At 36.5% G+C, this 20,293-nt stretch overlaps 1 protein-coding gene across 1 annotated transcript in view; it reads left to right on the plus strand.

Moving 5' to 3' along the window:
* Window positions 1–20,293, plus strand: part of CRB1 (crumbs cell polarity complex component 1) — a 147,907-nt gene that overhangs the window by 15,989 nt on the left and 111,625 nt on the right. The window contains 3 exon segments of the mRNA XM_044267540.1: window positions 4,888–5,083; window positions 8,627–8,766; window positions 15,012–15,194. Coding sequence (XP_044123475.1) covers window positions 4,888–5,083; window positions 8,627–8,766; window positions 15,012–15,194 — 519 coding nt within the window.

The following is a 20,293-nucleotide window of genomic DNA, read 5'->3' on the forward strand; positions in this document are numbered from 1 at the left end:
GCAAAGGAAAAGGGGAGAAAGGAAAATAATAGCAGGTACAGTTTTTATAATTTCTTAACTCAGCTTGACACAAAAAGTATTTGCTGGACTCATTTGCAAAAGTATTTGTCTGCCTTGCATGCTTTAATTAGCATTCTCTATAAAACTATTTAATTTCCAGCTACCCAGATCCTACATAGTTTTCTCTGCTCTACCATTCTGTACTATGGTGGCTTGGAAATTATGTGTGTCCTGATGTCTTTCCAGATTTCTATAAGGAAGTGGAGACAATTTCTCTCCTGGGACCCCAACACTTATCTGGCGTAGTATCAAATTCCCAACTCACCGAGAGTGAGGATGAAGAGTCTGGGACTTCTGTTCCTCCTTCATTTTTGCTACATCTTTAACTTTCTGTTTGTCTCTCACCTGAGGTGAGCCAAAAACTGAACAGTTCTGCTCATTTGAATATTCTACTCCAATCTTTCCTGTCTCGGGTCTGTGTATCAATCAGGTTTTGGTCAGAAAAAAAAAAAAAGAACTCAGTCTATGTATATCATTTATAAAAAGCTTAAATGGTAATTAAGGGCTTATACACAGAAAGGCTCATAATTTGTGGGTTCTGCTGAAAAATAAAAAATGTGGGATCTGTTGTTCAAAAATTATTAAGAATTTGAAGATGGTGACAGAAATACAAATCAAGCAGGAGGCTGGGGTGCCTGGGTGGCTCAGTGGGTTAAAGCCTCTGCCTTTGGCTCAGGTCATGATCTCAGGGTCCTGGGATAGAGTCCCGCATTGCATCAGGCTCTCTGCTCAGCAGGGAGCCTGCTTCCTCCTCTCTCTCTCTCTCTGCCTGCCTCTCTGCGTACTTGTGATGTCTGGCAAGTAAATAAATAAATCTTAAAAAAAAAAAAAATCAAGCAGGAGTCTGTTGGGCTTAAATTTTGACCTCTCCCAACACACAAATTCCTCTATTGAAGTTCTAAACCCTATGTCAAAGTACCTCAGACTGTGGCCTTATTTGAAAACATGACCCTGCAATTGCACTACTGGGTATTTATCCCAAAGGTACAGATGTGGTGAAAAGAAGGGCCATCTGTACCCTAATGTTTATAGCAGCAATGGCCATGGTCACCAAACTGTGGAAAGAACCAAGATGCCCTTCAACGGACTAATGGATAAGGAAGATGTGGTCCATATACACTATGGAGTATTATGCCTCCATCAGAAAGGACGAATACCCAACTTTTGTAGCAACATGGACAGGACTGGAAGAGATTTGCTGAGTGAATTAAGTCAAGCAGAGAGTCAATTATCATATGGTTTCACTTATTTGTGGAGCATAACAAATAACATGGAGGACATGGGAGTTGGAGAGGAGAAGGGAGTTGAGGGAAATTGGAAGGGGAGGTGAACCATGAGAGACTATGGACTCTGGAAAACAACCTGAGGGTCTTGAAGGGGCGGGGGTGGGAGGTTGGGGGAACAAGGTAGTGGGTATTAGGGAGGGCACGTATTGCATGGAGCACTGGGTGTGGTGCAAAAACAATGAATACTGTTACGCTGAAAAGAAATAAAAATAAAAATTTTTTAAAAATTGAAAAAACAAAGTTGTTGCAGATATTAGTTAATATTTGGCTGTGAGAAAATTTCTGAACTTCTTTCAACAGTTAATGCAAATTGAGTAGTTCAAAGTGAAATTATCTTGGTCTATCAGGAATTAATGATCTGACACCTTAGGTCCCTATTTTTATGTAGGGATGCCTTTGTGGATATTAGCATAGTATTTGTTATAATGAGTTACCAAGCTAATGACGTCTGTGGATTTTTCTTTTCCTGTCTTGTACTTTCTTCTTTTGGTGCAGAGTTCTTCTTGTCCTGTGTGGTTTGTTTCCCCTTCCCACACACACTTTCTATTTTTTTTATGTTTCATACTATTAACTATTAATGAATTCCAACAGATTGGTTTGGTTCCTGGGTGGATTTTTGTGAAAGAACTGTACAATTATGAATTTTCTGTTTCTTAGACAATCAACCACAGAAATACTACTCGCTGTGACTCTATTCAATTTCTGTTACCACATACAGTTACAGTAACATGGTGCTGTACTTATTAACACTAGGCATAAGGTGAATGTTTCCAGATAGAATGGGCCTCACAGTTCAGGTATGGTTTTGAAGGTTGAATAATTATATATTCAGTAGATGTAAGCATGTGATTGACAGCAAGTATCCAAATGAAAAACGAAAATCATAGTTAGTTATCCATATGTTTTATGTATGAAGCCAGCATCTGGAAACACAAACACATCTGGATAACTGACTGTACTTCACCACATTTCATCTGGCTACTTTTGCATCATGCAGACATTGACCCAATAATTTTTGTCTATATCAGCAGTAGTGATAAGATGCAATAAAAATAGTATCATTAAATAATATCAAGATAATCAAATAAATCATCCCAAAGTAACCAGCTGAGTTGAAACTGTATCTAAACTACTCAAGCCCATTCTTATTTGTACATCAGGATCACTTTAAAGCTAACGTAGTTGAGCTGCAACATATAAGTGGAGCTTCAGAATTTAAAATAATGGTTTAAAATGTATTTCTTAAGCACTAGGAAGTAATCTGGGTGTATATCAGATGGCTATATGAGTTTTATTTGAATTACAAGATAAAATTTAGAAAAGCTTGAACAAGTTCTAAACCACTGATTTGGCTTGATATATTACTACTTTCCAGCAAATATAGATGACTAAACTACCAAAGGACATAGTCCAACATCACATAGGCAAAGGCACTCTGGCCAACTGGATTGACAATATGTATGTAGTGGGGAATTGTACATAGGGAGTATGTAGTGATATGAATTGCACAAAGACAGCTATTGACGAGTATGGGACACAGGCAAGAATACATGTGAAATCATCATGCTTTGAGCCTACATATGGCAGGTACTGAGTAAGTGCCAGTTGCCCACTGCTCAGAGAGCATTATGGGAATCCACAATGACCACACATTCTTGGGTGGGCATAGTTCATTCTGCTTAAAGTTAGGATTGATCATTGTCATTTCAGGTAATTTTGTGCCTTATAATTACTGAAAGCTAACCCCTTACCATATGAGTTGCTATATATGTTAAAAAAATAATTATAAGAAAAAATATTTTAAAGAACTTATTATTTTTATCTCACATTCTTGGAAAATAGAGATATCTATTGTCATTTATTTTGCATGGCAGAAATAGAGATACTAAAATACTGCTGAAAAGCCATTTCAGAGAGAGTAAGAATGAGAATGTAGGTCTTCTACTGATCAGTTCAGTGTTCCTTCTCTTGACATTACTAATGCCAAATACAACAGATATGATTGATCTCATTCCTAGACTGGGTAAGAAGTGGTCAGGCCTCACACGGCAAGCAATTTACCTTGCAACAAATACTACTGTTCCACAGCTTCCTATTCTTATCGATGTAAAATTTAATTTTTAAGTTTTTTTCTTCTTAAAAAAAGCAACCAAATTTAATATGCTGGCATCCCTTTCAACTTAGGTATTTATAGAATCTAGTTGTAAATGGTCAGCAATGTTAGAATATTCAACCACTTTTTTTGTCAGGAAATGTGGCACATAATCAAACTATTAATAACTTCTGAGTCATTTGAAAATCCTTCAATATCATTTTAATACATAATTTATTATCCTGAGTTATAGGCATAGAAATAAAGATATGTAAAAATAGATACTCTCCATTTTGCATCTTTTAAAACATATGCAAATTTGACTATTGTCTATCAAATATTATTTTGACAGATTCAGTAGGGTAGTTTGTCTCTATGTGACTACTTTTGTAAATCTTAGACTTCTTTACTTACTAAATAATTTTCACTTACTATTTTGAGGGAAATAAATACATATATTTTAATGTAACATTACCTTAAAATGAAGTAGCTTCTAATAGTGCCATTGATTATATTAAGTTTAAATCAGAAACTGACTTCCTAATTGAAAATAGTATTTTACAACACTACAGAGAATTTAAATTAAAAAAAAAAAGCCTCTGCAGAAGGAGCACTTAAGGAGTTAATTGCACATTGTATTTGTACAATAAATGTTGAAAGAACAAGTATTGTTTTTTTTTTCCTTCTAATAACATTTAGTATGTTTCACCTACTATCATAAGCACTTTAGAACACATTGTAATTGTGAGGTAATTACAAGTATTGGTCCCATTTTTCAGGTGCAGAAACCGAGATACGGAAAGGTTAAGAATAGTTCAAGGTCACACGGCTAATTAGTGGCTGTGCCAAGATCCCAACTCAGCTTGTTTGACTTTGGAGTCTGAGCTCTTACCCACTTCTTTACATGATGCCAAACTAACTGTTTAAAAATAATTTGAGGGGCGCCTGGGTGGCTCAGTGGGTTAAGCCTCTGCCTTCGGCTCAGGTCATGATCTCAGGGTTCTGGGATCGAGCCCCGCATTGGGCTCTCTGCTCAGCAGGGAGCCTGCTTCCTCCTCTCTGCCTACCTGTCTGCCTACTTGTGATATCTATCTGTCAAATAAATAAAATCTTAAAAAAATAATAATAATTTGAAAACATTGACCAGTACCTTTTAAGCTTCCAACAAAAGTATAGTTAACAGTAACTTTGTTCTAAAAATGACTTGAACAGACTAAAGAGCCACAAGCTGTTGTATGCAACAGTTCTTTGTAAGTAACAGCTGCTGTGCATTGTGCAACTTCCCACAAGTGTGCCAGGAAGTTAATATCAATTACAATTAAGGAGGAAAATTATTTTGGGTAACATAACATTTGACAAGTGCTCTGGTAAATAAAGCACTGGCAAAGAGCTAAAATATGAATGCTGCGTTAAAACTTTTCCTTTTATCTGTGCTGACTCTCTTAAAAGGTGTGAACTGTGAAATGGAATTTGATGAATGTTGGTCCCAGCCCTGCCGAAACGGTGCAACTTGTCGGGATGCTCTGGGGACCTATTTCTGTGACTGTCCGCCTGGATTTGTAGGTGAACACTGTGAACTCAATACCGATGAATGTGCCAGTCAGCCGTGCCTCCATGGCGGGCTGTGCGTAGATGGGAACAGCAGGTACGTTTTCTCCTGTTTGGGTGATCGGCTTAGAGAGAACTCATGGACCAACAGCTATTACACCACTCTGGGGAGTTTGGAGAGCTCATGTCCTTAGCCGAAAATGTTCATATTGCTTTACCCTTTAAGGGACAACAAGTAGTAACATTCAGGTTTTACTTTAAAAATGCATCCTTTGGAGGACATTTGTCCCAAGAGTGAGGATTTTCCGAGTCACTCTCATAATCATTTAGAACTTTTATGATACAGAAAAATGCCAGCTTTTAAATTCCATGAATTAAACCTGTTGTAGATAGGGAAGGTGCAAAAACAAAGCTAGAGATCATTTTGTAAGTAAGTATTAGGTTGTATTTACGTAGTAACAAGCATATAAATCAAGCGGTGAAATAGAAATTCTTCAGGACTTTTATATAAAAACAGTGTTGGGGGCGCCTGGGTGGCTCAGTGGGTTAAGCCGCTGCCTTCAGCTCAGGTCATGATCTCAGGGTCCTGGGATCGAGTCCCACATCGGGCTCTCTGCTCAGCAGGGGGCCTGCTTCCCTTCCTCTCTCTCTGCCTGCTTCTCTGCCTACTTGTAATCTCTATCTGTCAAATAAATAAATAAAATCTTTAAAAAAATAAAATAAAATAAAAACAGTGTTGGAAAAGGCAGTGGTATTAAATTGATTGTATCTTGAATTTTCAGGTTTTCGGGGAGTTGGGTGAATACTGTTGAAAGAGTAGAATGGCGAGAAGTAGCCATGTGATTCTGCTCCAAAGCAGATTCTATCATTGGCTTTTCAGTAAAATAAATAAACAAACAAATAACACCTTAATATGATACATATAATAAATTTAGGTAATGGTAGTTGAATTGGTATAAAATATTTTAGAGAACTTTCTGATACATAATTTTTTTTAATAGGCTCCACATTCAGCATGGAGCCCAGCATGGGGTTAGAACTCACGACCCTGAGATCATGACCTGAGCTGAGATCAAGAGTCGGAGGCTTAACCAACTGAGCCACCCAGGAGCCCCTGATACCTATTTTAACACAAATATTGGGTTATCAAATGCATAACAATTTGAACAGCATTAGTACTTAATGTCTTATTGGGTCCTTCAACAGCTCACTGGAAGGCAAGGTGAGCATTAATAGTCTCCCATTATATCAAGGTGTCTAAAGTTCAGGGAAGTTAGGTGACTCCCACAAGTTCACACAGTTAATTGTTTGCAAAGGAAGGACTAGAATCCAATTCTCCTTTATTTAAAAAGATAGAATTTATCCCAAATCTGAGTTTCAAAGAGAATCAGACTCAAAAGGGAAAAGGGCACATGTATTTCAACTATCAATAAAATGATACAATTTTGGGGCACCTGGGTGCCTCAGTGGGTTAAAGCCTCTGCCTTCAGCTTGGGTCATGATCCCAGGGTCCTGGGATCGAACCCAATGTCGGGCTCTCTGCTCCGCAGGGAGCCTGCTTCCTCCTCTCTCTCTGCCTGCCTCTCTGCCTACTTGTGATCTCTCTCCCTCTGTCAAATTAAAAAAAAAAAAAGATACAATTTTAAATTGAACAATGTGGGGTACCTGGGTGGCATACTTGGTTAAATGACCCAACTCTTGGTTTAGGCTCAGGTCATGATCTCAGGGTCATGGGACTGAGCCCGAGTGGGGTCTGCTTAAGATTCTCTCTCTTCTTCTGCCTTTCCTCCTTCCCCCTCCCAAATAAATAAATCAATCTTTTTTAAAAAATAAATAGAACAATGTAGATGTATATTTCTTTTGTAAACTGTAAAGCCTAACTTCTAACCACATTCCACATCTTGCCGCTGACTTGCAGTTTTACCCAAATCACCCTCCGGGGGCTAGAATCTACATTCCTGAAGGCAGGTTACTGACCACATGCAGACACAGCAGAATGCAAGTTTCCATACATGCAGTCCAGAGGAAGAGCAGGAGCTCCTTCCATCCATGCTTTGCTGTCTCCACAAAGCATCAGACAGAAAAGACACAAAGCTTTTGCTTCCTATGGAAATGCAAGCAGAACAAGGCTGACTCCTGCTACCTTTCATTTCTTCAACTCATGTGCCATGAATAATTTTTTCATTTTATGCTTATTTCTCTTACTACCTACATTTTGAGAAGATAACCCCAAGGTCAACAAGTACAACTTGATTTTCATTTCCCACAACAAGAAAGTACCACATTTGCTATGAGGTTAATGGGAAAGTCAGAAGCTACACACACACACACACACACACACACACACACACACACACAGAAAATAGGTTGTGGCAGACCAAAGGAATGTGCCAGTAGAGTCTCTAATTCCGGGAATTGAGATCCACTAGTCAGCCTAAGTACATGGCTCTTGTCTCTAATGTTTTGTATATAGTATATATATATATATTTTTTTTTTTTTTTTAATTTATTTGACAGACAGAAATCACAAGGTGGCAGAGAGGCAGGCAGAGAGAGAGAGGGAAGCAGGCTCCCCGCCGAGCAGAGAGCCCGATGCGGGGCTCAATCCCAGGATTCTGGGATCATGACCCGAGTCTAAGGCAGAGGCTTTAACCCACTGAGCCACCCAGGCGCTCCGTATATAGTATATTTTTGGTAAATGTTTTTAATTAGTAAGAGGATTTATCACTAGTAATACATACAGAATTTATAGTAACTTATTACATTTGCTAATATTTCAATTTCCTTAGTGAAATCTTAGTCTCTGTATTTGATGGTAACTATATGGACAAACCATAACGGACAGGACTCCAACTCTTTATATATTCATAGGCGTTCTTTCCTCCAGACCTTCATTTTATCTAAGTTGAGTGTGCAAGCCCATCTTTTTACAGTACTAAGTCCGTGAGGAGATCCCATCTAAATTAAAAGACTCCTCTTGATAAAGTCAACAAGTTTCTCCATCAGATTTATGTTCTGAGTCTGTCCGATAATCTCACTCAACCAATGAATGGTTAGAAATAGCAAGACTCAAATATTTCTGTAATGTAAAAATAAGAGAACATAAGTCACAGTTCATATAATGAGGGCTTTTCCTGTTTTTTAAATAATTTATTGTTTCATTTTTCATAAGGGACCTTATTAATGGGCTATATATATAAAAGAATGACACAGTGGTATAAATCATTCTCTCTTGCCTTCATAAATATTAACAACTTTATTTAGTCCTACTTAGTAGTAATTCAGTATTTTTCTGATGCTTCAGATACTGTGTCTATTCTTTTTATGCACATTTAATTATCACAATAACCCTTGACATAGGTATTATTATCTTCAATTTATGGGTGAGAAAACTGAAGTAAATCATCATGGTTTCCCAATCATTTTGCAGGAAGCCATACTATAAATTTAAAAAGATAATAAGATATTAGTATGGAAATACATAATGTTTTCAGGCTTATAGAGATGATTCCCTAGAGTTCTTGCTGTAAGTATTAAAACCATGCCTTGGGTCTCAGATGGTCAGGGGAAGAGACAGAATAAAGATATTTGATCTCAATATGACCAAGAGTTGATGTGAAAATTTCATTTTACTCTCCAGCTATAGCTGTAACTGCACGGGTAGTGGATTCACAGGGACACACTGTGAGACCCTGATGCCTCTGTGTTGGTCAAAACCCTGTCATAATAACGCTACATGTGAGGACAGTGCTGGCAATTACACTTGTCACTGCTGGCCTGGTAAGTGGCAAATATCTTCCTTTTGGGGGGGTGCTTAGAATAGAAACAAATCACTTATAGCAAATACGAACTAAAAATTCTTATTGTTAAAAGTATAAAACCAACTCTTTCTTCTACTTACCATTGTTTAATTTAATTGTATTCTTCATTGTTCACACATACTTATTGCTACACTATGCATTGTCTAAAGTAGGTTACCAAGCTGCCCAATCATCAGAACTTTCTAGAAAAAATGGAGAGGAAAAAACGAATAGAAGAGTCAATTTCAGCATGGTCTTCATGGAGAAAAATTCACTTGAAGATGCTTCCTTTTCTTCCAAGATGTTTTCCGTAATACCTAGAATATATGGAAACTCATGAAACAGTATTAAAATCCTAGGAGATTATATTATAATTCATGGAGTCAGTCAACATAATTATGATGGTCCCCATAGAGGATATAGACTATCCCAGAAATGGGTATATTCTCCTAGGCATTTATAATATAAGTGAGATTACAAGTTTAATATACATAAACCACAACTAAAAATTACACATAAGGGGTAATTAAGCTGAGTGTAGAGGTGATACCAGAATCAGTAGGAAACATTATATAACACTCAAGTCAACAAGTCATCTTTAAATATTGATGTTAATGTTGGAAAAAAAAAACCTGCTTGACATATTTTTAAACTAATTCTCACTTTGATTTCATTGATAAAAATAAAATAATAATAATAAAAAATATCTCCTCTTTCTTGATCCTCTAGTAAAAAATGATAAACTTATGATGATATCAAAGTTTAAAGCTTACCGAGCATCTATCCATTTCTCCCTTTCATTTTACTGTCTAAAGAAAAAATAATCCTGTGGTTGGGGAGGAAACATGGAGATTGAGGTCAATCCAGTTGTTAGTAGCTTCTCACTGAAAGGCATTTCACTGTCTAAGGGACATTTAGCATGCTTTGGCTGCATATATTTTGTAGGTGAAAAACAAATGTGAGGGGCACCTGGGTGATTCAATGGGTTAAAGCCTCTGCCTTCGGCTCAAGTCATGATCCCAGGTTCTTGGGATCGAGCCCCACACGGGGCTCTCTGCTCAGCGGGGAGCCTGCTTTCCCCCCTCTCTCTGCTTGCCTCTCTGCCTACTTGTGATCTCTGTCAAATAAATAAATCTTTTAAAAAAACGTGAAAGTGTAAAAGGAAGCTCTGAATTCTGTGGCTCAGGAATCTTTAGAAGTCATGTGTCTACCCACTTGCAGATAATGAATAGGGCCTGTTTCTTGCCCTTTGGTCAATGGTTTAATTTAAATACTGAAAATAATCCAAAATGTGTTTTTCACTTTCTTGTGATCAATAAACACCCAACATTCAATTAACACTCTGTACAAGATTCTATCTGGATATGGGTAGAGTAGACAATTTGGGAATAGAACAAATCTATCCCCTATTAACTAAGTTCCTCATCTGCAAATGAGGGGTGAAAAAAATGACTTGTATTATTACAAAGAATAAAATTATAAAATTAGGGCCTGGAACATATTAGGTACTCAAAAAAAGCAACTGTTATTATGTACTGGGTTCAACAACAGGAGGTAGGAATTACATATGAGAATGGTTTCTGTTCTTTAGAGGGTTTGTAATGAAGTCAGGCAATTAAGAAGACCTATCTAAAAAAAAAAAAAAAGAGAGAGAGAGAGAGAGAGAGAAATCAATATGGGTTCTGTTCATTCATGGATTCAATCATTTAAGCCACAGGGATTGCAGTACCACCTATATGTATCAGGGGTCTGGGAATCAAAAAGACATGGTCTCATCTTCCAAAGAATTTAAATTCTAGTAGAGATAGAGTGTTAAAAAAAAATGAGCATAGTACAATTTTTGGTACAGTAAAAGGTTATGATAGATTCTATAATAGGGAATAAGGGGAGAAGAATTACAGAGATGGTCTGATCCAGTAGGCACCATTTTAGAAAATTTGAAAGATCACGAAGCATATCCCAGAAATGTACTCACTAACTGTGTGACTTTGGAGAAGTTACTTTACTGCTCTGAGCCTTGGTTTCTTCATCTATAAAGCAAAGATGATAATAATATTCACTTTGTAGAATTACTTTAGAAAGAGATCCAGTAATATATATAAAGTTCCTACATCAGCCTAGACCATAGTAAGCACTCAATAAATGTTAACTAGGTACCAAAATTAAGAGACCCTGTGGCTGGCACGTAGTAGCTCATAATTGATTTAAGGAAAGAAGAGAGGAAGGGAAAGGAAGATGGAAGAAAGGGCTATAGACACACATGGAAAAGAGTATATCCAGTTGTAGAACTTTGAGTGATTGTTCCGAAATGCTGGACAACATAGCACTGGTGGTAGAGAGTTGAGCTTGGGGAACAAGACAAGACTCAAGCCAGATCACAATGCTGCTTGTCTGCCCGGAACACTATGGGACAGAGAGGTAGCATAATCCGGCCTGCAGATTTAGTAATAGCTTTCTGGAAGAGAGTGAGAGTGAGTGGAAGATGATTGAGAGAAATAAAACAAAAGGCACCGATTCTAGTAAACAAGAACAACAAAAAGGTTCTTCAGTAGTTTAAACAAGAGATAAGGCTATTTGCCAGAACTATGACTACAGGGTTAAGGATGGGGATGAGGGAATGAACAGCCATGAGACTCTTGAGGAGGCAGCTATGATGTGGGAATTAAGAAAGGGGCATAGCCCAAGGACAGTTCTGCTTGAATTTCTTTCTTGGGTTACTAGATGATGGTGATTTTGCCTAGATAGAAAATTTCAGAATGTCTTTGTATCCTATTCTTACTGTGATATATAAAGAGAAGATTTAATGCTTCAGACTACCCTGTATCTAAGAAAGAGAGACCAATCCTTTGGATTACAAGGCCACCACAACTGAAGGCAATGGTAAGAATCCACCACTGGGGTCCTCACTTCAAAAGTAATTAATTACAAGAAGTATCAGTCATCTTAAATGCTTATTTTAAATTTTTTCTTGTTACCCAGGTAAGATTGGATTTGTTTAAAAAAAGAAAAACATAAGAACCCTGGGGATCTTGACTCAATATCATATTGTTCCTTTATACAAAGTTTTGTAGAAAAACTTATTAAAACTATTGAATATAGCCTTCACTGAAGGAGTCTATTTATATACATGGTTAAAGGGAGCAGCAAACAAAATTCCCACAGGGCCCCAGTGGTGGGGACAGGACTGGGAAGAACATAAATCAGAACCTTCCTAATGTTCACTATAGGAATAGGATCATGCATGAGTCAGAAAGTAAGAAAGGATTTATGAAGGTTTTAAATTACTTCATAACCTGGCCTGGGCATGAGACTTGAGACTTAAACTAAGAAGAAAATTGAAAATAGTTGGAGCTTTCTTCAATAAGTTCAGTGTAGCACAAGGAATACCACTTTATAAAAATTTATGAAAAAAGTGGGTTTAAGGGATGCCTGAGTGGCTCAGTGGGTTAAAGCCTCTACCTTCAGCTCAGGTCATGATCTGGGTCCTGGGATCAAGCCCCGCATCAGGCTCTTTGCTCAGCAAGGAGCCTGCTTCCCTTCCTCTCTCTCTGCCTACTTGTGATCTCTGTCTGTCAAATAAATAAATAAAATCTTAAAAAAAAAAAGAGAGAGAGAGAGAGAGAGAGAGAACTTTGGAACCAAGAACGAAGAACCATTAACTAGGGTTCTTGGTAGGGGGAGGGTCACCACAAAGGATTGTGGGATTTGGTCTGAATGTGCTTTTAATTTCCTTTTTCATCTGGAAGTTTCTTCTTCAAATAGTTGAGAAAGACCTCAAGGGTCATATGTGACAAAGGTATTATACTGTTGAGCAAAAGAATTTGTGTTGTGGTTATGATTTGACAAATGACCCCATTCAGGCTTTTATTTAAATTACAAAATGAGTCATCATATCATGTCCTCATTATTTACTTATCAATAGTCAATTCTCCAATTTACTTGCTAAACTAGAATTGTAATCTAAACTGTTGATTATTACTCTTTGACTCTCATTCAGTCACTGATTGAAAGTCTACTGTTTATGCATTGCTTGGTATTAAAGTGGTGAATAAATAAAAAATAGTCCTTGCTTTTTTGGAGCTTAAGGTCTATTGACCTTACATAAAACATATGTATATGTTTTATGTTTAAAAACATATACATAAAACATATACATAAAACTATACATAAAAACAATAACAACTATATTGTCTATACATAAAAACAATTAAAAAATAATAAATTATTATATGAGCGATGAAAGAAATAACTGGGTGATATGAGAGAAAACAAAGGGATTTTACTTTTTCATGAGAAAAAGCCACTCTAAAATAGTCATACAAGATTAAGTCTCAAAACCGAGACTTAGTCAACCACAGTCTTGGACGAACATTTTCTAGGCAAGGAATCCCTGTCATAAAGGCCCCAGGGAACAAAACATTCTAGGGAAAGAACGTAGAGATGGGAATGGGGCCAGATAATAAAGGGCATTTCAGGTTAAGGATTTTGCATTTTATTTTGTATGAAAGCAGAAGCCACTGAATGATTTTAAAGTAAAGAAATACCATGATCAGATTTATAGGTTTTATAATTTTGGATTGTAAATTTCATTTTAAAAACACATTTCTCAGCAGAGTTAAGTGACAGTGCAAAGATCTTTAGTTAACTGTGAAGTCACTTGTATTATAAGTCAAATTATGTTCTTTAAGAACTTCATATTTCAGCTTATGTATGTATCATGCTATGTAAATCATCTTATAAATCAATCAGAAAGACAGTCTAATGGGAAAAACAGGAAACTGATATGAAATGAGTTTTAAAAATCCAAAAGCATGTTAAATTCAATAGTAACTGGGGAAAATGTAAACCCAAACATTAAGGAAATACAATTTTTTAAAAATCCAACTAACAGGTAAAACATTGTACTAGCAATACAATAGTATTATTGTATATTGTATATATACATACAATAGTATTATTGTATATATGTATATATAGTAATATTGTATATTGTATATGTAATAGCAATTTTTGGCAAGTTTGGAACTATATACATCTTCATCCAGTGCTAGTAAGTATATAGATGGTACAACTACTCCAGAGGTGTTTATCAGTGTCTATTAAAATAAAAAATGTACATAATCTATAACTCAGAAATTCCATCCTACATAAAGACCCCAATGTTATACCCAGGTATTTACAGAAGCATGCATATATAATTAAACTATGGTTAAACTATGGTATTTCCATGTTACAGAATACTTGGAATAGTTTAAAATTATGAGTTAGATCTATATTACTAACATGAATAGATCATGCAAGGGAGTGAAAAAAGTAAGCTACAGAAGGATGTGTACAGTGTGATTCCAGTTATGTTAATATGCACACAATAAGACTATATTTATGAGTATATATAGTTTTTTTAAAAACAAGGTGCACGTATATGTAAAGCCAAATAAATAGTTCTGGCATGGACTGTATTTTATATTTAATGTTTATATTTTTTATAAAGTACTAAATGTTTTGTTTTTATTCTTATCCTTAATAAAATGACCCAGCTAAATCCATTTAAATACAAAATAATTTTTTATTCTAACAGTGTGAAGAAGTAATCATTTGCCTTTGCTTTGAGTTCTAAGAAAAGAATTTAGGGCTGGCTATGTAGTTTCTACTAACTTTTTGGCTATTTTCTTTTTCTTTTTTTCTTTTTGGCTATTTTCTTTAAAAATATTATTTTCTTGCTAAAAATTCAATTGGAGTATCTGAGGAAATGGAGTCTTTAAAATAATCAGGAAATCGAAGTTATCCTGAAGTCCCATTTTATCTTATTAATCAAATATTTTTTAAAAATATTGGTCAGGGGGCACCTGGGTGGCTCAGTGGGTTAAGCCTCTGCCTTCGGCTGGAGTCATGATCTCAGGGTTCTGGGATCGAGCCCCACATTGGGCTCTCTGCTCAGCGGGGAGCCTGTTTCCTCCTCTCTCTCTGCCTGCCTCTCTGCCTACTTGTGATAGCTCTCTCTGTATAAATAAATAAATAAAATCTTAAAAAAATATATTGGTCAGTGATTCCTTTGCTACTGCTGTTGACAAGAAAAGCTTCTCTTACCAGATTCTCCTTGTTAGCTCCTTGAGGGCAACACGTGGTCTTGTTAATGGGACCAGCACAGTGGTCAGGCTCCTTTCAGGCATAAACTCTGGGGGAGGAGTTTCGACTCAGCTGCTTCTCTGAATTTTTATCCTACAGGATACACGGGTGCCCAATGTGAGACCCATATCCATGAATGCAACAGGAACCCTTGCCGGTCTGGTGGGACGTGTGTAGAGCTGTCCCCAGAGAAACAACATGGTCGCCTTGCTCAGCTGCCTTCTTCATTCAGCCACCCTGAAGCCTCAGGTTATGTTTGTATCTGTCCGCCTGGACTCACAGGTGAGGGCAAAGAGGAGAGAGGACTTGACTCTCTAGTACTTTATGGCAGATCATGCATTCAATCAAATGGTGTATTAGCAGTAAGATCTGTGCAGTATAAACTCTGTTGCTGTGGTGCAAAGGGTCCCCCTTGTGGGCATGAAACATACCATGTTTCATATATCCTAATTCTTCAAATCATGAAGAAAATGCTAAAAATAAGGATAAAGGAGGGAAATGTTTTTATCCATTATGTTGGGAACTGGAACCCAACTCCAATTCTTTATTTTATAAACAGAAAATGTTGGAATTTTTATTTTATAGTGATATTAAACTTTTATGTTATTCAAATTTGCTCTAAAAAAGTTAGTGCACTTATTTATATTTATACTGAGAAAAATCATCTAGTCTCAAGTAATCTTCCTCACTGCTTTATAGCTAAAGGTGTTCTGTATGTCAAAATCAAGTGACTCTATCTTTTTATACAGCATTCTTACTCTGAAACCCAGAGGAAGTTTGCATGTATATTTTCCAATGAGCAGTTGTATTTGTGTCTGCTTCCATGTTCTGAAATATTTCAGAAGTTTGGAGATTAAAAAAAAAAGAAGTTTGGACACAGTCCCCATATTTGGTAATGAGTAGCAACTGACCTACAACTGCGTAGATACCACTGAGAAAACTAATTACAATCTACCTTTCCATCTTATTTCTTTCTCAATAGATTAATTGATATCTGAGGAAAATATTTCAATTGTTATTAAAGTTTTCTGAGAAAAGTAAATGAGGAACAAGAAAAAAGAAGAAGGGGGCCCCTGGGTGGCTCAGTGGGTTAGGCCGCTGCCTTCGGCTCAGGTCATGATCTCAGAGTCCTGGGATCGAGTCCCACATCGGGCTCTCTGCTCAGCAGGGAGCCTGCTTCCCTCTCTCTCTCTCTGCCTGCCTCTCTGCCTACTTGTGATTTCTCTCTGTCAAATAAATAAATAAAATCTTTAAAAAAAAAAAAAAGAAAAGAAAAAAGAAGAGGGTGGGTGTCTGTCTCCATTTACTATTCCTTTTTGTGTTTCACTTGAGAAATTTAATCTTTTGATTCATGGCAGTGTTTGCTATAGGAGAGAGTTTCTTATTCACTATCCTCTCTATCAGAACACACAGGAGAAAAACCTCCTGAAGGTCAGGATAAGTAGTATTTTTCCTGAATAATTTCTAGCTTGCTTTCTTTTTCCCTTAATAAAAAGGCATGCAGATAAATCTTAATAAATGATAAAAAGCATGAAATAAATTCATGGAATATATCATATTTCCCAATTATGTAGGTGGCTAGAAATCTTATTGGTTAATGTGGGTTCTACAGCATTAGCTTTTTTCTGGAACATATTTATGTATTTACCTTGCCTGGGATTATTTAAATTTCCCGTTTCTGTTTCTTATGGTTGCTCTTTTTTCCTTATTTTTTTCTAAGTTATTTTATATTGGTATAATGTATGTATTTTTGTCAGCTACTCTAAATTCTTCTTGAAACAAGGTAGGGGAGTTATAAATGTTTTTAAATGTTAGATTTAGGGTTATAAAGAGAAAATTATATCGAACCCGCAGGCCACTGCAGATATTGCCTCATTGGACAAAAGAACATTTTTGACCAATGCATCTGCATGTCCAAACAGGAGAGGCAGTCAGATGTTCTGGGAAAGTGTGTTGGCATCAATATCCGAGGAGCTGCTAAGAATGATTATATGAGTTAAGAAGTCTTGGCTGTCCCGCATCGCTATGGCTTAATGAAATCACTTACTTTTCACGGATGTCAAGTCCAAAATGGCTTCTCATGATCAGTTGTCCTCTGAATGGTGATACAGGGTCACAGGCTCTTCTCTCTCTCTTTTTCGTTTTCCATCTTCAAAAGTGATTTCCAAGTTTATCATACTCTTCTGCAGCAGACCACTGGCGGGGGAAGGAAAATGGAGCATGGCCTCTAGAAGGTTTTTATAGGCCAATACCAAAAGTAGTGGCTATCTCTCTCTTCACATTCCATTGGTCAAATTTAGTCATATGGCCACAAAGACTGAGAGATCTAGTTTTCTTGTGTCGCTAAAATAGAAAGAGTTTTTATGAACAATGATCCCCTATGTCTTCTCATTCTCTTGACACTGTCTTTAATAAAGCAAAAGTTTTAAATTTTAATGAGGTTCAGTTTGTCAATATTTCTTTTCACGGACATGCCTTCAGTGTTGTATCTAAAGAGTCATCAGCTTACCCAAGGTTATCTAGGTTTGCTCCCATGTTAGTTTCTAGACATTTTATAGTTTTGCATTTTACATTTAGGTCTGCAGTGAGTCCATTTTGAGTTAATTTTCATGAAGGATATAAGGTTTGTGTGAAAATTCACTTTTCTGCATGTAGATATCCACTTGTTTCACCAAGTACTGAAAAGACTATTGCTTCGCTTCTTTGTCCATGATCAGATGACTCTATTTACATGCATCTTTTTCCAGGCCATCTATTCTGTTCTAATTATCTATCTGTGTATGTTTTGCCAATACCACATGTGATTACTGTCTTAAGTCTTGAAGCTGGGTCATGTTAGTTCTCTAACTTTGTTCTCTTTCAGTATCCTGTTGCTATCCTGGGTCCTTTGCCTGTCCATATAAACTTTAGAATGAGTTTTCTGTCATCTGTGAAATTATTTGATGGGATTTTGTTTGGGATTGTATTGAATCTAAGGATCAAATTGGAAAGAACGAACATCATGACAATATTGAATCTTCCTACTCATGAGCATGGGATATTTCTCCACTTATGTAGTTCTTTGATATCTTTCATCAGAGATTTATAGTTTTCCTCATATAGATCTAGTATGTATGTTGTTAGATTTATACCTAAGTATTTCATTCTTGACATGCTAATATAAATGTGTTATTAATTTCTAATTCCACTTGTTCATTGCTGCTGTATAGGAAAGCAATTGACTTTTGTATATCAACTTTATCCCTTGCAACATTGCTATAATCTTTTATTAGTTCCAGGAAAGTTTTGGAGTTTTTCAGATTTTCTACGTAGACAGTCATGCTAAAAAATTGATGTTTGCATGGTATACCTTTTTCTATCCTTATACTTTCAACCTACTTGTCATTGAATTTGAAGGAAGTTTCTTAAAAACAGCATATTATTGGGTCAAGCTTTTATTTATTTTTTTTTAGTATTTTTAAAATTTTATTTCTTTTCAGTGTTCCAGAATTCATTGTTTATGCACCACACCCCAATGCTCCATGCAATATGCGCCCTCCAGAATACCCACCACCAGGCTCACCCAACCCCTCCCATCCCTCCCCCCTCCAAACCCCTCAGTTTGCCTCTCAGAGTCCACAGTCTCTCATGGTTCTAAAAAAAATTTATCCTGTCAATTTCTTCCTTATAATTAGTGTATTTAGGCCATTAACATTTAAGTAATTATTGATATGTTCAGTATGAACTCTGTCATTTTATTATTTGTTCTCCATTGGATTCCTTTTTTGTTCTTACTTTCCTATGGGTTACTTGACCATTTTTTCAGGATTTCCTCTTGAGTTATTTATTTGGATATTTTGTGTAGTTTTCATAGTGGTTGTTTGGGGTATTACAGTATACACATGTGATCTATCAAGCCTATTGGTATTAACATTTTACTGCTTTGAGTGAAATAGAGGGAACTTACTTCCATTTTAGTTCCCTTTATCTTCCTCCATTTTAGAACATCATTGTCTTCAAGATCAGATGGTATAATCCTTATTTTAATCACTCCATATAATTTAGAAAACTCATGAAGAGAACTGACAATTCTTTCAGCATTTGAAAAGCTATATACCCCTTTTTGTTTGTTTGTTTGTTTTGTTTTGTTTTTTCTTTTAGAGATTGAGCAACAAGGGAGGGGCATAAGGAGAGAGAGAGAGAGAGAGAGAATCCCAGGCAAGCTCCAGGTCCAGCACAGAGCTTGATGAGGAGCTCGATCCCACAACCCTGAGATGGTGACCTGAGCCAAAATCAGGAGTCAGACACCTGACCAGCTGAGCCACCTTGACACACCTCTATTTTTAACTTTTTGAAGAACCTCCATATTCTTTTTCAGAGTTGCTGCACCGATTTGCATTCCCACCAACAGTGTAAGAATGTTCCCCTTTCTTTTTTTTTTTTTTTTACTTTTTTTTTCCAATTTATTTATTTTCAGAAAAACATTATTCATTATTTTTTCACCACACCCAGTGCTCCATGCAAGCCATGCCCTCCATAATACCCACCACCTGGTACCCCAACCTCCCACCCCCCCGCCACTTCAAACCCCTCAGATTGTTTTTCAGAGTCCATAGTCTCTCATGCTCGCCAACATCTGTTGTTTACTTGTTAGTTTTAGCCATTCTGATAGGTGTGAGGTGATATCTCATTATAGTTTTGATTTGTTTTTCCCTGATGATGAGTGACATTAAGCATATTTTCATGTGTCTATTAGTCACCTGTATGTCTTCTTTGGAAAAATGTCTATTGATGTCTTCATCTCATTTCTATACTGGATTATTCGTTTTTTGGGTGTTGAGTTTGATAAGTTCTTTATAGGTTTTGGATACTAACACTCTATCAGAGATGTCATTTGCAAATATCTTCTCCCATTCTGTAGGATGTGTTTTAGTTTTTGAGGTCCCAATAGTTCATTTTTGCTTTTGTTTCCCTTGCCTCAGGAGATGTTTCTAGTAAGAAGTTGCTATAGCCAAGGTCAAAGTTACTATCTGTCATTCTCCTCTAGGATTTTGATGGCTTCTTGTCTTATATTTAGATCTTTCACCCATTTTGAATTTGTTTTCATGTGTGGTGTAAGAAAGTGGTCCAGTTTCATTCTCTTGCATGTTGTTGTCCAGTTTTCCCAACCATTTGTTGAAGAGACTGTCTTTTTCCCATTGAACATTCTTTCCTGCTCTGTTGAAGATTAGTTGACCATATAGTTGTGGGTCCATTTCTGGGTTTTCTATTCTGTTCCATTGATCCATGAATCTGTTTTTATGCCAGTACCATACAGTCTTGATGACTACAGGCTTTGATGGGAGTCTCTATGCCTCCTGGATTTGGATGTCTGTCTTCTTCCCCAGATTAGGGGGGTTTTT

Source organism: Neovison vison, chromosome 10 (genome assembly GCF_020171115.1).
Source record: "Neovison vison isolate M4711 chromosome 10, ASM_NN_V1, whole genome shotgun sequence".
NCBI classification, from domain to species: domain Eukaryota; kingdom Metazoa; phylum Chordata; class Mammalia; order Carnivora; family Mustelidae; genus Neogale; species Neogale vison.